Below are 12,854 nucleotides of genomic sequence, written 5' to 3'. Positions count from 1 at the left end.
GATTTCTAATATTTATTCCACTTTGGAATTCTGGTCTCCTTTAGAGACCCACAAATAGTTTTTTCTGTCTCACTATAGAGGACAAAATACATGAAAAACATGACTCAAATGTATCAGGGTTGTCCTAGAAAAGACACGGATCCAGTAGGATTATCTATGTGTGTGTATGTATATAGAGAAAGAGATTTTATTGTACAAAATTGGCTCACAAAATTATGGAATCCCATTATCTGCATAGTCATTATCTGCAGCTGGCATGCCGGAGACCCAAGAGAATTGATGGTATGGTTCTAGTCTGAGTCGAAAGGCCTTGAAAGCCAGGAGAACCGAAGCCATGATTCCCATTGGAAGGCCAATGGGCTCAAGACCTAGGAAGAGATGATATTTTAGTTCAGTTCTGAAGGCAGGTAAAAACTTCTGTCCCAGCTGGAAGGCAGTTACTCAGGAGGAGTTATCTCTTATTTGGAGGTGGATCAGAGGAAGCCCACCTTGCGATACTCTCTGTCATAAACAGGCGGTGTTTCTGGAGAAAGTGAGGAGGCAGATTTTAGCTCTTACATGTTCGTGTTTAGCTCGTACATGTTCATGGCCTCTACTTTCTGGGTCCCCCGTGTTCGTGAAGATCTTAAATAGGTCATTGCCTCCAGTGGCTTTTACGGAGACTTTAGAGGAGAAGAGGGGCCCATAGGGTGGCAGTTCTAGCAGGTATGTGGTTGCTGAAGGCCTTTATCCCCCTTTCCTAGAAATTGGCTGTTATATTCCTTTTTATTTTAGGAAGTACCAAATGCCTCCTCTAATCCTTTGCCCTGTAACAATCCCTTCATGTCAGGAGTATGAAATTCATGAGGCCTTCATTTTGTTCTTTTGGAGTATCTCCAGTATTTCCACATTGCCACTTTATTCATGGTTGGACAGTTACTGACATCAGTCTGGGCAGACTAAACTGCCACAGTCCTCTCTCTCTCTCTCCTCCAAACTCAATTGAAAATGGCCTGAGTAAAACAAATATATTGACTATAACTGAAAAGTCCAGACATAGTGGGCATCAGGCATGGCTGGGTCCAGGCACCCATGTACCAATACCACTTCCCTCCAGTTCTTGGCTTCAGTGTCCTCCAAGGTGGCTTTGTTGTACTGGGGCTTATTCAAGTCCAGAGAGATCTCATCTTCCCTCACAAGCCTATGACCTTGATTCTCAACAAGTGTGTATAGTAAAGGGTTGCAGTGTGCTGAGTGGGCTTGGACTGAATGAACTTGTCACCTTGTGGAGCTGGGGTAGGGTCCACTCTACTAAACAACATGGCTGGAGAGTCATTGTGGTGCCTCCTCCATAATTTGGCAGTTACCAGAAAAATCGAGTGGATGTTGAGCAGAAAACAGCAGATGTCTACTTCCTGGTCTATGTGGCCTGTGGAAGAGTTTTTTTAAAAGGAGGATTCAAAAGAAAGAAAGAACGATAAAAAGAACTATAGTTCTTCTCATAGAGCAAAAGGACTTTCTACTTTCCATTTCTTGTAAGGCACTGTATACCCTGAAAAATTGGAAGTGTTTTATAAGACTTTATATTCTGTAAGAGGAATGGAAATGAATCGTTAAGGACATTAGAATAGAGAGAAAGGCAGAGTAGGCCCCATAAGATAAGGTAGAAGGTAAGGTTAATTCTACAAGTTCAAACCTGGAGCTCCTGACGGTCGGTAGATGTGACCTACAAATTGGCTCTGAAGTCCCCCAGCATGGAAGAACATGCTGATCTCTACAGAGCCGTGTGTGGGTAGCATTTCCTCATAAGGCACCAGCCCCTGTGAGAGTCTCAGCCAGGAGGAAGTAGCTATGGCAGATAACAAAGGTGATGGCAACCTTAGATGCCATTCTTTCCCAGACTCCTTCTCTGGCGGACGTGGCTGTGGGAGCCCTGCCTCTTTGCTCTCAGCATTGTGTTAGAAAACAAGCAAGCGGACATGGTCAAAAACTCTCATGTTGCTCAGCTCTTTCTGGAAACAATTGAGGGGTGTTAACCAAGTCACCTTTGATGGAAGGCAGTCAGGTGAGTCACTGCTGTGGCAAGGCAGAGTAGGGTCACTTTAGTTGTAAAATTGGGCCAATCTCTCAAATGGACTCATGCGTGCTGAATGACTCACGCTTCTGTTTACAAGTCTGCGCCGTGGAGAAGTGCAGGTGGAGGCTGTGCCTCCCAGACAAGACCAGAGACCTCCCGGAAGGAGAAGCAGTGCTCCTCTGTGGCCAGGTGCCCTTTCTGGGGGCAGATCTCCGGGCTTGTGGCAGTTGGTGGCTCTCAAAGTCTAGACACAGGGTCAGCTGCAGCCAGCATCGCCCCAGATAGTTCTAGTTTTGGAGGATGTGGCTGCTGTTCTATAAGTTTGTCCTTTGTTTTTATCTATTTCCTATCTTTCGAAGTCTTCAATACCCACTGTGTCCATCCTCGTACTTAATCAGAACACGTTCAATGTTAAGCGTTGTGTTGTCCTCAATCTCACATTGAGAAATAGGAGGAAAAAAGTGTTTATGGAATCTTCCCTCATATAAAACTGCAAAAAACTGGAGTAGAGAAGGCATACATGCTTTATGTAGATTTTTAAAGGAAAATTATAATGATATTTCTTTGTTGTGAAATAGCCCTTTCTCTTGGACCACAGTTTGCTCTTTATAGCCCTAAATTCTCTACCCTTTTTATAGAGCTGCAGGAAACATCTAGGCAGGCAGACGGGTCTAGACAGTAGCCCTCTAGAGTTGACGGAGACCAGGTCTGCATTTCACCTCTGCCATTTACTAGCTGTGTGACCTTGGGCATGCTCTTTACCATCTCTGAGTCAGTTTCCTCCTCTGTGAAATGGGCATGACACTACCTACCTCAGAGGGTGGTTGTGAGGGTTACTGGAATGAGAAGCACACCCCTGTCAAGGGCCCCACAGGGAGTGGGCAGTCAGTAAGCTGTGGCTGCTCTTGTGCTAGGGCCCCAGCTGCGATGCAGTTCAAATCAGCATATGCTTCTGGTGTTTGCTGTCAGCTCAAAGACTGCGCCCTGGCAGAAGAAAAGGTGCTGGTTAAGACAGATCAGCCAGGCACGGTGGTCTGTGTTTCTACCCTGAGGCAGGAGGATCATGTGAGACCTGGAGTTTGAGTCCAGGCTGGGCAACATAGTGAGATCCCATCTCTTAAAAAAAAAGAAAGAAAAATGACAGATCAGATCTCTGAACAGCTTAGATATGATGTGGAACCGTAGGTACTTGCATTTTTATAGGGCAGAAATAACCATAATTTCATATGTTTCGAACTAGTGGAAGATTCAGTAAGGTAAGTTGAGAGAGATGTTAGCTGGCCCACTCCTGAGAGGCCCAGAGGAATGAGCACCTGAGCCCATTAGGTGGCGGGGGTGGGGTGGGGTGCGGGAAGGCTCGATTGAAAGGCTGCTTGGAAGGGGTTGCATTTCAGATGACCCTAAAGCTAAATGGCAGGGAGGTGGAAGAGTCCTGTGTTCCTACTGGGAACCATAATCCTTGTTGGGAGCTTCTGGAGAAATGGGGGCCAGGTTAGAAAGTCAGGCTGGGGGCTGTGTGTGCCTTGGTGACCGCGTCCCCCTCCCTCCCGAGCCTCACTCTGTCCCCCTTTCTTCCTGGCAGCAGAGCCCCCACCCTTGCTGCACTCAGGGACATGACTGTCAGCACTTCTATCCCCCCTCAGACTTCACTGTCAGCACTCAACTCTTCAGGGACATGAAAAGGAGCCACTCCTTACAAAAGGTTGGGGATCCCTGGTGTGTGGAGGTAGGTCTCGGAGCAGAACGAGGGGATGAGATGAGCTGGCTCTGAAATGACTCTGCCCATCCAAATGACCTCTCACTGGGGTGGGGCCCACCTGCCTGCCACGATCCCTGAATTCCTGTGGGGTTGCTGTCATTTCGGGTGCCGTGATGTCTGGGCGTGCTGACCACTGATAGGGATATCATAACCATAAAATGCCAGTTTATAAGGAGAGGGTGGAGGCGAGGCTGCTGCTACCCTGACTCTCCGGTGCCTCGCGCCCAGCAAAGGCCAGGTGAGGGGGAAAAACCATGAAGCGCATGTTCTTCTGTTAAATGGGGGCCCCCAGCAAGTGAGTTCTGGAACTCCTCGAAAATCCCAGGGAAATGAAGTTACCACCCCAACTTCGCCTTGTTGTTGTTAGTGATTAGAACGTAGACATTTTCTTTTACAATTCAGTGTTCTGAAATACACCCACTTCTCTGCCACGTTACCTATGTGAATGGCTTTTCTCGCAGATGTTGCTCTCAAGGGCAGGAAGCATTGTTAATTTCCTTTAAATAATTCGCTACAGCATCAGTACCCCACACTGCTCAGTGCTTGGGAGTGGCAGATCTCTTCAAATTCATTTCTTCTTAGTCCCAAAGAATAAAGAACATCTAGAACGTGTTTTTATCTTCAGAAAAGCAAAAGTCAATGCAGATTAAAAAGTGTTAAAGGAACTCTTAGATTTAAACAGCAAATGATTCAGTACTAGTGTTAGCCCTTTCAAAATGAAAAGTGACTGTTTATGAGCCAATCGGGAAAGCCTCTGTCTTTAAGCAACACTTACTGTGCACCTACTGGGTGCTGGGTGCTATGTGGGGGTGCCGGGGTAGAAAGCACAATTCCTCCCCCAAAGGATGGAGTAGTACATCTTGCCGTTATGGAGAAAAAAACAACGAATCAGTCACCTTTAAAAGCTTGTTCTAGTTTAGGAAACAGTAGAGTCACTTAAGAGACCTGGGGACGTGTAGAAGAGCATAGAAGAAAATACAGACACCAGTCCTCTTCTTAACTGTTGTTACTCTCTTAATATGCTTTATGTTATATATACTACATTATATATATAAAATATTTATCTATTAATAGATGCTTTTCCTTCCAGTCATTTGTGTGCATACACTTCACAAAATGTTTCGCAAACGTGGTATTGTCCCTCAAAAACATACCAAAAGTGGTATTTTTTTCACTTTTCACATCAGGGATATTTGTCTACACTGTAACGTGTCTTAGTTCTCTTTAGTCATTTCATGCCCTAAAGTTGGTGTCCTGTCTAAAGCCTCTGGTCTCCCCATTCCTCTTCAGCCAGATAAGAGTAAAACTGAAGATATTTCTGAAGTCTTTGAAACTTTTCAGGCTCTGGGTCTCTTGCCTCTGACCACACCTGTTCTTGGCTGGTGCGGGCACCTGATTACCCAAGGCTGGCACGTGTATGAAGCCCTTTAACTGGCCTTGGTGTGACAGTGCAGGGAGGTCCCCTCTTCTCTATAGTAGCCAGGACCTGGGGGAAGCATTTTCTGTACTAGTCCTGCCCTGGTTCAGCTTATAGTAAGTATAGCTGTCGTTCTGACTGTCCATGATAAGACTACGAACATAGCCATTCCCCCACCAAGGCCTGGCAAATGGTGACTCATTAATCTTTGGTCTCGGAGGTAGGCCATAGATAAAGGAGGGCCCCGCTCCCATTGGGAGTATGAGGAAAATGAAACAGAAAGATTGGGTTTCTTCCTTATAAGTCAGGATCCACAGGAGCTGATTAGATCCCCGGCGCCAGTGACTCTGAGCATTTCTCATCCTTGTCCTCAGGACTGAGAAACATCTGGGGAAGTGTCAAATGCCAGGTTTCCAGGAGGAGGCCTAAATCCATGACTTGTGAATGGCCCAGGTACAAAGACTCCACCTACAGGCTGAGCCAGCTTGGGCAAGCAGGCCTTGCTGTGCAGGAAGCCTTTGCTGCTGCTCTGTGCCTCAGTTTTCCTGTCAGCAGAAGGGCTTCATGCATTTTTTTTTGAGACAAGAGTCTCACTATGTCACCTTTGACATAGTGTCACGGTAGAGTGCTGTGGCATCACAGCTCATAGCAACCTCCAACTCTGGGCTTAAGTGATTCTCTTGCCTCAACCTCCTGAGTGGCTGGGACTACAGGCGCCCGCCACAACACCTGGCTATTGTTGTTGTAGTTGTTTAGCTGGCCGGGTCAGGTTCAAACCCACCACCCTCGGTGTATGTGACTAGCTCTATAACCACTGTGCTATGGGCACCAAGCTGAGTTCATGCATACAAAGAGGCTGCTTGGTGAGAGAGCTGCTGGGGTGGGCTGGTACAAGCATACAGCTGGATTCTTGAGAAATCATACCCCTGATGGTGTGTCAGCAAGGTGGGCCAGGCGCTGCTAGGGTGGCTCAGTTACCCTCTCCCTGCAGGTTTCAACGGAAATGTGTATGTAACATTCCTGGCACCCACTACTGCAACATCCCAGTGGTGTAAAGAAAACTTGATCCTTAGCATGGGTGTGATAGAAATAGTTTCGGAGTGTAGTGGCAGTTAGGGGTGATTGGCAGTTAGGAGAACAAAGTTTGAATCTAGGAACATTCTATCACCTTTGTGGGGAAGGGGCTTCACCCCTTTGTGATACAATTTCTATATCTGTAAAAGGGCTGGGAGAGTGTGGAATCCTGGGCCGGCCTGCGCCACTGGGTACCTACCGAGATCCCTTGACTTCTAACACACTCTTTCCACGGTCCAGGTACTGCTTACCTTTGAGGGATTTACCTCTCTTAAATCTTCAAAACCTGATAGCAACCCTAAGAGGAAAGTGCTGTGATTATTCCCATTTTGCAAATAAGGTAACTGAGAGGAACAGAAGAGAGATAAAGCACCTTGTTTCAAATCTCCAGCTAAAGCACGAGAGCTGTACAATTGCTGCTAATCAAAGACCAAAGCTGTGGCTCTTGGTTCAGAGCCTTCCTACCGTCTTGCACTTCTTGGAGGAGAATGGGTTTGATCCTGTCCTGCACCCAGCTTTCCTAGGTAGGTTAGGAAATTAGGGGTTATCCAAGTTTTTACTTTACACTTTTCAACATTTGGGATGCCTTCCATTCCTTTCCTAGTTAGCGCTCATTGTCCCTGTTCTCTCTTCCCTTATAGTTCAGCTAGTTTGAAGATCTGTCCTCTAGGGAATGAAGATTGGTAGACCAGTTGAGTAAATATGACTAAGAAAGTCAATACCCACCTGGGCTGGGATGAGTCACTTTCTAGTTAGCTATTCATGTACATTTTAAAGCTAGCCACACAGAGTCATTACATTGGGGCTATTAACATGTTTAATAGTGACAATAATAGGGTGTGACCCGTAGCATAACCGCATTCAGATAAGAAAGTGTTTTTTTCCTGTAATTGCTTAGTCAATACTATTTTCACGGAAATACTTGCAAACAAACTTTTAAAAAGTTCTTTGTCCAAACTCTTCCCTTATTCCTCGTTTCCCTCCTCTTCAGGGGTTCTGTAAGCTTTTCCTGACCAGTGGCTAGGGAATATAGTAAGGTGCCTTGCCCTGTCCTTCCTGATTTTTTTGGTTGAGCTACACTTTTGCTGGTGTCGAGCCTGTTTTTATTTCATTTTTCGAGTGTGAGTGTGTTTTTGTGTGTCCATGTCTGTGTGTCTGTGTCTCTGAGTGTGGGTGTTTTCAGAAGGGGGTGCCTTATAGCTGCTACTTGCTTATTAACCTCTCAACCTATAAATTTAAGGGAAAAAGAGGCTTCTGCTAAATTTGCAAAGCTAGTCACATAAACAGGGAGTTAGCCATTTTGGTGAGAGGAAATGAAACTTTCCTTGGGTTTATTAGACCACATCCTATGTGGCTTATTATATGTCTGATTTCTAAAAACCATGGCATCATGGCCAGAGTTTTATTTTTGCTTGTTAGTCATTTGAAACAAATACAGATATTGCTTCATTTCCTGGGTACTTTATTTTTTAGTACATGTTACGTATGGAAAATCTGGATTTACACAACAAAGTGCACCAGAGGGGAAGTATTTGCTAATTTATAAATCACTGCATTATAACTTTGGATTAGCAAACATTCTGCTGAACTAAAAAAATTTAGATGCTTCTCCTCCCCCTCCCCACTGCTTGCCAATTACATAAAGAAGCAGGGTAAGAAAACTAAAAATAATTGCCAAAGGCAAAGTTAATATTTTGACATACTTCCTTCTAGCCTTTTTAAAAATGCATTTTAAAAATCATAGGTGGGCTTGTATCATCTACACATTTATTTTCAGTTTATTTTATATCTCTCAATGATAAAAACACTTTCCTAACTATGCCAGGAAAACTCTTTGTACAATTATGAATGGTTGGTTATTCTAGAAGTGGGTATCTCTTAGCCATGGCCTCACTGCACACTGACTGTTTCTGAAGTTCTGCTGTCCACTGCAATTGCCGCTCATGTGGCAAAAGGTGTAAGTTGGAAATAGTGAAGACAGAGTGCTTCTGGAACATTCCATAATGCCCTGGTGATGTATATGACCCAGGGCTTTGCATGTACAGCCCTGGATCATCCTGTGGAAGAGGACCAGCAAATTAACTCCCTCCTCCCATTGCTTACTGGGTAGGATGGCAAGAAGCCCACCAGGATGTTTTATTTCTTCTCTTTTCATATTCTCTCTCTGTAAAGCTTCTTTGTTGAAGTCTTCTAGGCTAATTGAGCTTATGAATTTGCTGATTAACTGCTCTAGTAGTATAAGTGGACATGGCTGTGTCTGGCTGGGAATTTCATTTTTATTTTTTTTAAGACAGAGTTTTATTCTGTTTTCCAGGCTAGAGTACCGTGGCATCACAGCAACCTTAAACTTCAGGGTTCAAGTGATCCTCTTGCCTCATCTTCCCAGGTAGCTGGGACTATAGGCACCTGCCACAGTGCCCAGATCTCACTCTTGGTCAGGCTGGTCTCAAACTCCTGAGCTCAAGGGATCTACCCACTTTGGCCTTCTAGAGTGCTAGGATTACAGGTGTGAGCCACTGCGTCCAGTCGGCCTAGGAATGACTAAAACCTCAGCGAGATCACATGCCTGACCCATTGGGAACGGGACTTAGTTCCAACTGCTTATCAGATGCAGAGCTTGCCACCAGGGAAACAGAGCCAGAGAGGTAGGGATCATTCCTGGCTGCATTTCCCGTGCTGTTTGCCGTTCCTTGGACTGAAAAGCAATGATCTTGTGACCATCGTTCCCCTCCGCTTTGTATGCAGGGGAGGAAGCCTACGCACAGTGCGTGGGGTCTTCCAGGGAGCTCATCTACATGGAAGGTCGGGATGTTCTTTTGCCCTGCGTCCAGGCCTCAGCGGGCCCACCCAGCACCCACCAGGACCCCTCAGGCTGTGCCCCTGGCTCTTAATGTTTCTAGTGGCTGCCTCTCCTTTCCCCATTCTGTGTGAGTCACGTATTTTCTTTTTATCCCATGTGACAAAGGTCATTAATAGAGAAGACGTGGGCTTGGAGCGTGATGTGTTGTCACCCCTGCAGTTTATTGTTTGTGATCCTTTGTAAGTCTTAGAAGGGATGGACCAGTTTTCAATGGGTCCAGCTGTGTCAAGGGAGAATATAAATTAGCCTTACAACTTTTTATCCCTTATGCGGTCCCCCAAGTCAAAATACTTGGTCAGTACTTACGGAGAGGGATGGATGCTTCTCATTGGTGGTTTTGACGTTACCTGCCGGTCGGTCTGTCCATCTGTCTCTCTGTCTTGGTATCTGTCCCTCAGAGTCCTTTCCTTTTACCAGTCCCTTTAATGACGTCAGTGAGGTTGAAGTTTGGAATTTGGATATAGGAATCATATCTCAGCCTAGACTCATTTGTATTTATTTGTTTATTTATTTTTATTAATTAGTTTATTTATTTTGAGACAGAGCCTCAAGCTGTGGCCCTAGGTAGGGTGCTGTGGCATCACAGCTCACAGTAGCCTCCAATTCCTGGGCTTAGAACTTCTGGGCTTAAAGGATTCTTTTGCCTCTGCCTCCCAAGTAGTTGGGACTATAGACGCCCATTACAACATCTGGTTCTTTTTTGTTGTAGTTGTCATTGTTGTTTGACAGGCCCTGGCTGGATTTGAACCTGCGAGCTGTGGTGTGTGTGGCTGGCGCCTTAGCTGCTTCAGCTACAGGCACCGAGCCCAGACTCATTTTTATTAAGGGCAGTTTATTAAGCAAGCAAAGTGGAAGATCTTGGTTTTTCCCCTCCCTTATCAGACCGGCCACATGAACTTTATTTGAAATGTATTTATTGCATCAGCTGCTGCTAAAGACAATCTGAGGAACTACACTAGTTTTTGTTCTTGATCCCACACTTTTCTGCTTTTCTCTGTCACATCTCTCATTGCAAACCTGTTCGTGAAATCTAGTGGTTGGGTTTTTTTTTTTTTTTTTTTTTTTTTTGCTTTGTTTTGTTTTAGTTTGGGGAGTAGGGTGAGCACCATATGGAGCCAGGTTCACATTTTGGCTGCCCTTTCCTGGTCAATGTCTGGCCTCTACTGGGGCTGAAAATGAGGAAGGAGGTGGCCTTTGTGCAGCCACACCCTTTTGAACTCTGGCCAGGTCACACTGTGCTCACAGCCAGCCTGGGCGGCCAGTGCAGCAGGGGAGAAAAGGTCTTGCCTGGCTGGGAAGGTCTAAATTAGAGTCTGTTTGTGCTCAGAGTGAAAGTTTCTGTTTTGGAAAAGCCAGTTCCTTCCGGGGGCGGGGGGGGGGGATGAGGAAGGAATGGAGACACCCGAGAAAGAAGAAAGTCAAAGCAAGTGGGAAGGAATTGGGGTGACTGAAGATACGTCCCCTGTACCCCCAATTTCCCGTCCTCACTGGTTACCTGACCTGACAGGCCTTGCCTGAGCCCCACATCACTGTCCCATGGCCTGGCAGTAACCTCTGGCTGTTTTAGGAAAACAAAGTTCGGGGAGATGACAGCAGATTGACTGAGATCTAGGTACAGTTGCGTCTGGAGGGATCCCAGACACTCTTGCCCACTACGAGCTTGGCCTGGCTCCTGCTTGCTGGATTTGTGGCAGGCCTTGTGGTTCAGCTGGGGCCAGTGAGACAGGTGATCAGTCCACTGGTCCCTGGAGAAATGACCCAAAGCCCTCCAGTGGAGAGTAGGAGAAACTCAGAACCGTCCAGATGGAGGTCCACTGTGTCACTACTCTGTCTGTTGGACAAATTTCTTTCCTCTCTGGACACTTCTACAAGAAGCCATGAGAAAGATGGGTGGAGGTGACAGGTATACCCTGGAGAGATTTCTTAAGGCATCTTTCACTGGCTTCAGAAACATGTCCTCCCTGAAGGGAAGGTGGGTTACTGCCCTGCCCATCCCCTCTGCTGCTTGAAGGGACAGCAGTGTCTGGGCAGAGGCTCATAGCTCTTGAGAAGTAGGGGTATGTTTGTTTTTAAAGGGAATGGGACATTTGTTCCTCTTTGGTCTTGTCCTACTTGGGACAGCAAAATACCCTCAAACCAAAGATCGGCGGGTGGGGGCGGGATGTTTCCGGACTGCCATCTTGCATGGTTGAGTCACCTGCGACTCTGTTTTTCTTGTGGATTTGCTCTTACTACATGTACTTTCTGTACCCCTGACTTACTAAGGTCTAAAGACGAGTTTTTTCCTGAGATGTAGAATTTTTTTTTAAAAAAATTGTATTTTAAAATATATCACACAACAATAATTGTTTTTTTCCTTTGGTCTACAGTTCTATGGCCTTAAACATAAATTTGTATTACCACCAGTGACACCATCAGGATACAGAACGGCTCCATCACCTTACACAGGCCCATATGTGCTGTCTCTTAATAGTCAAGGGAAGTGTGGGGTTTATTTTTGTTATTTTCTCCGTGTCATAGGTAGCGTTGACCTGATTCATTCTGTTAATTCAGAGGCTAATTTTTCTTCATTGATTATCAGAGTCTGCCCTGCTCTTGGTCCAGCAGAAGAGATATAAGCTTAGTGCTGAGGCTGTTGGCTTATTCGTTACTGGCAAGGCTCAGCTGGAATTGCTGTTTTTCATTCTGGGCTATTCTTGCCCATATACCCAAAATGCTTTGGGCTGCTCTGTGGATTTAGGAGATTTAGAGCAAATTCTAACAGTGGCCAAAGGAAAAAGAATAACTAGCAAGGGATACACATTGTCGCTAACCATTTAGGCCAACAGAGTGAAATGAAATTACTTTTGGAGTATTCTCCTTTGAAAGATCTGTGTTAGGCATAAATGTATTTATGATCTATGTATGAATGACTTAATTAAAAAAATAAATTTACTTAATATGAATTTTAAAAAAGATCTGTGTTAGTTACTCTTAGATGTCAGGACAGATTGTCAAGGTTTGGGCATAGTGTTTAAAATAAAGATGGTATATGGATAGTTATTGGCCCAGCTTGGTCCTCCCAGTCTGTCTTCACTTGTCCCATTACCTGAGTAGCCTGCACCGATCATCACTGCATCCCCACCCAGGCTCTAGAACATGCTGGTACATCCATGAAGGCCAGAGCTGTCGTTTTCCTGGCTGTTGTTTGGAGCTGATGCTTTCTTAGAGCAAAGCGGAAGGCAAGGAAGGGTATGTGTGTAGTGGGAGTCCTATGTGCACTTGTCCTCTTCTTGGGAGGTGATGAGAGGTGACCTCTGAGGTCCTGCTCAGAGTGTCACACTCGAGTGAACAGTAGATTATGCTTCTGCCAGGCATTTTGCTGGGGAAGGTAACAGCAATCGCACACATGTAAATTCTTGTGTAATCGAATTCCTGTCTTTGTAATTACTTGGAGACTTGCCATCTCAGCCAGTTGAGAAGTGGGTGCAGTGACCCAGTGCAGAAAGCAGAAATTGGAAGGGAGGGGACCGGGGGTAGGGTGAACACAGGAGCAGCTCTTCTGGCTTTACGGTGTCTATAGTCACTTACCAATAAAGAGAGAACATTATAACAGCCCTCCACCGAAGTACCCCGACTTTCCCAGCTGTGCCCCCTTGCCCCACCTCTCTGCTCTTCAAGTTGAAGGAATTCTGGGAGAGTGTGGTCT

The 12,854-nt window shown here is 45.6% G+C and overlaps 1 protein-coding gene across 14 annotated transcripts in view; it reads left to right on the top strand.

The window, feature by feature from the left end:
• The window catches only part of TCF7L2 (transcription factor 7 like 2), a 199,559-nt gene that overhangs the window by 122,304 nt on the left and 64,401 nt on the right, over positions 1-12,854 (top strand). Inside the window, exon 5 of one of the 14 annotated variants that reach the window (XM_023511705.1) lies at positions 3,642-3,782. The exons of the other annotated variants lie outside the window; for them this stretch is intronic. Within the exon in view, the coding sequence (XP_023367473.1) occupies positions 3,642-3,782 (141 nt within the window). The remainder of the gene's footprint in view (positions 1-3,641; positions 3,783-12,854) is intronic. 14 annotated transcript variants of the gene reach the window in all.

Source organism: Otolemur garnettii, unplaced genomic scaffold (assembly GCF_000181295.1).
Source record: "Otolemur garnettii isolate 467f Iridium unplaced genomic scaffold, OtoGar3 scaffold00021, whole genome shotgun sequence".
Classification (NCBI taxonomy): domain Eukaryota; kingdom Metazoa; phylum Chordata; class Mammalia; order Primates; family Galagidae; genus Otolemur; species Otolemur garnettii.
Note: the sequence above shows the minus strand (reverse complement) of the source record. Positions and strands in the feature narration are given on the sequence as shown.